This window comes from Gossypium hirsutum, chromosome D01 (genome assembly GCF_007990345.1).
Source record: "Gossypium hirsutum isolate 1008001.06 chromosome D01, Gossypium_hirsutum_v2.1, whole genome shotgun sequence".
NCBI classification, from domain to species: Eukaryota; Viridiplantae; Streptophyta; class Magnoliopsida; order Malvales; family Malvaceae; genus Gossypium; species Gossypium hirsutum.
In genome coordinates this window covers 15,369,210-15,372,221 of record NC_053437.1, presented here as the reverse complement: position 1 = coordinate 15,372,221, position 3,012 = coordinate 15,369,210, and the positions used below count along the sequence as shown (strand labels likewise).

The 3,012-nt window shown below is 38.8% G+C and overlaps 1 protein-coding gene across 1 annotated transcript; it reads right to left on the bottom strand.

Annotated features, from left to right (window-relative positions):
* Positions 1-577: 577 nt before the first annotated feature.
* On the bottom strand, positions 578-2,678 carry LOC107921050 (cell division control protein 2 homolog D). Its single transcript, XM_016850906.2, has 7 exons — positions 2,084-2,678; positions 1,853-1,994; positions 1,650-1,711; positions 1,346-1,551; positions 1,173-1,242; positions 947-1,085; positions 578-851 (listed from the first exon to the last, which is right to left on the bottom strand). Exons 1-7 carry the CDS (start codon positions 2,305-2,307, stop codon positions 759-761), a joined length of 936 nt encoding a protein of 311 aa, XP_016706395.2. The 5' UTR covers positions 2,308-2,678; the 3' UTR covers positions 578-758.
* Positions 2,679-3,012: the final 334 nt, after the last annotated feature.

Here is a 3,012-nt window from a genome sequence, read left to right as displayed (position 1 = left end):
AGAAGGTGTTGATAGACATGGCATTATGGAACAGTCTTTCATCAAAATTTTGGGACTTATTCTGGTTAGGGAAAATGGTACGGTGTCCGTTACGTATTCCTAGGCATTCTTATAATTGCTTGGCTTGCAGTACTAGATCGACCGCCAACAAAGAACCGTTCACTCCTAGGGATACCATATTGAGTTAGACTGCTTACTTTTATGGGAGGAAACCTGATACATTTTATACCAAGATAACCTCAAGTACACTTTCAAATAACCATTTGGGTTCGTGACAACTATGGCATAGCGCAGAAGAATGCCTTTACTCACATCGTAGTACACTGGTTGAATATCATTGACCAGAGATACAATACATTCACCTTGTGGCTTAGCTATTTTCATGTTAAAATAATTGGATGGGGAGAGAGGACACAAATAACAGCCGTGTTTATCAAGAATAAGCTTTGGCCTTAAACATCTTGAGTTAGTTTTTCTCATGTTACATTTGAACGAAAAACTCAAATTCACAGTTAATCGGTGCTGCCTGGTTTGGAGAATGAGATGCATACATACCCAACCCATCATTGCTCAAGTATTCTTAAACCAAAGTAGATTTTAGCAAAAAAGGAATTTGAGGGATAAACTAATAATAAGTCAAATTTCAGAATGCAACAAATCATAAAAGACACTACTAGTAGTACTAATTATCCAATACTAGATGCTTGAGAGAAGCAGATAGGTTTCTACTACGAAACTCCTGTTATCCCCTGTTCTGTTCAAATATAAGCCTTGTTCAGATCTGCAAAGTAGGGATGTTCCATAGCTTTTTTGGCTGAAATACGCTTTGAGGGATCATATTGCAACATTTCCTGTGCCAACAGAACATGTCAATATTAGCTGTTGTTTAGAGAAGAGGATGGTTTCAATTCATGTAGTGCTGTGAGATAAGGTAAGGCAGAATTACCGATAACAGGTGTAGCCCATCACTATCCAAATTAGGAACAGCTGATGCCAGGCTCTGGGCGCTCCACTGGGGATACTCATGCCAGTTTGTTAGTGAGCTTACTCCAGGCCAGACTTGTTCATTTGGAGTACCCAACAACCTGCAAGGATGCAATTGGAAATTATTAAATGGGAAGAAGACACCAAAATGGTTGATTTAGAGACTAGAAAGGGGCACCAGAACGCACCTGAAAATATGAAGGAGCTGCTGCAGCTCAGAATCTCCAGGGAATAGAGCCTGTTTGGTGACCAGCTCGGCTAGAATAAATATGGAAATTGCTTAGTGAATCAAGTAGTATGAATATGATCATACATAGGTGAATAATAATAAAAAAATGCAGAGATGGTATGTATGCAGTACCAAAGATGCAGGCCACAGACCACATATCCACAGCAGTTGAGTAATGAGTAGCCCCCAAAAGGACTTCAGGTGCTCTATACCATAGTGTTAATATCTCATGAGTGTACTTCTTAATGGGAAGAGTAAAAGCTCGAGCTAGGCCGAGATCAGCTATTTTAAGGGTCATGGTCTTTCTATCCATGAGGAGATTGTGAGGCTTAAGGTCCCTGTGTCAATTAAAGGGAAAAGAAGGATTAAGTAGGTATCGAATATCCTAAAAGATTGGTGAAGAAAATAGAGGAAAAGGCAAGGGTTTTAAAATAACCTGTGTAAAACCCCATGACCGTGGCAGAAGGCAACACCTTTGCACAGTTGGTACATCAAGCTCTGTTAAGAAAAATCGCAGGCATTAATGAATACAGAACAAAGAAATGATGACTCTGCTTACTAAGTATTCATAAGCCCACAATAAATGAGCTAAGTAATTGTATGAAAGAGTGCGAGAGAGAGAGAGAGAGAGAGAGAGACCTTGACAATGTTAACGGGAATGTTCTCCCCAGTTTGGCGAAAGGAGCGGATGTATTTCTTGAGATCAGTATCCATGTACTCAAATACCAAGTAAAGAACCGTCTTTCCTTCTTTGTTTTGTCCTTGTTTAACATCCATCAATCTGAATATGAATGAAAATTCTATTTTGATTAAATTAAAAAAGTGAAATTCCCTCTACAAGAAAACAAGAAGAAAGAAAGAGAGAGAGACCTGACGACATGAGGATCCCGAGAGAGCATGCGCAAGATGGAGACCTCGCGGAGAGTGGTGGGAGGAACGCCTTCATCGTCCTCGTGGAGACGAGTCTTCTTTAAGGCTACGATCTTCCCCGTCGCTCTCTCTCTTGCTCTGTATACCTTTCCGTAGGTTCCCTCTCCCACCTTCTCCAATTTCTCGAATGCCTCCATTGCTGAGATTTGCCTAGGCTTCTCCATTCCTTCTTCGATTCTCTCTCAAATCAAAATCAAACCCTTCTTTGTTCTTGTATTATCACATCACTCTCATCTGTTTCTTCGTTTATATATATAACCGTTCCCTTTAAACATTTAAAAAGGAAAAGAAATGAAGTCCTTGCTCTCAACGGAAACTTAACTTTTTTGAATTTCAAATTTCCAGATCCAAGCGCTCTCAACCTCCTTTCCATGTTTGCCCCTTGCCCGACCCCAAGTGTATGACGGGTCGGAGGTATGACCCGACTCTATTCTTCAGCCCAGCCCAGCCCAGCCCCAGTGTATGACGCAAATTTCTTCTCTCGCTCTCTTTTTTTTCTTACCGGTAGCAAGTGAATATAAATTATATAGTGCCGTGAAAATATGTGAGAAATTTTAGAATTATAATGATTATTATAATTAGGGATGGAAATTGGATTATTTCGCATCCAAGTCCTCCTACCTTAAATGCAATGGCTTTTATCATAAAATCAAGAAGATTATTATATTATTTTAGCACTACATATTTTATCTTTTATTTTATCTTAACTTACCATTTCCAATCATAATATGTTTTATCTTAAATTATCAAAATGGTCATTTTTGTTTGTCTCAAATTACATTTTAGTCACTGAGTCGTTAACGGTGTAACGGTAAGCTAATGTGGCACGTTAAATCATTATTTCAAACAAAAATTTTAGATTAAATTCT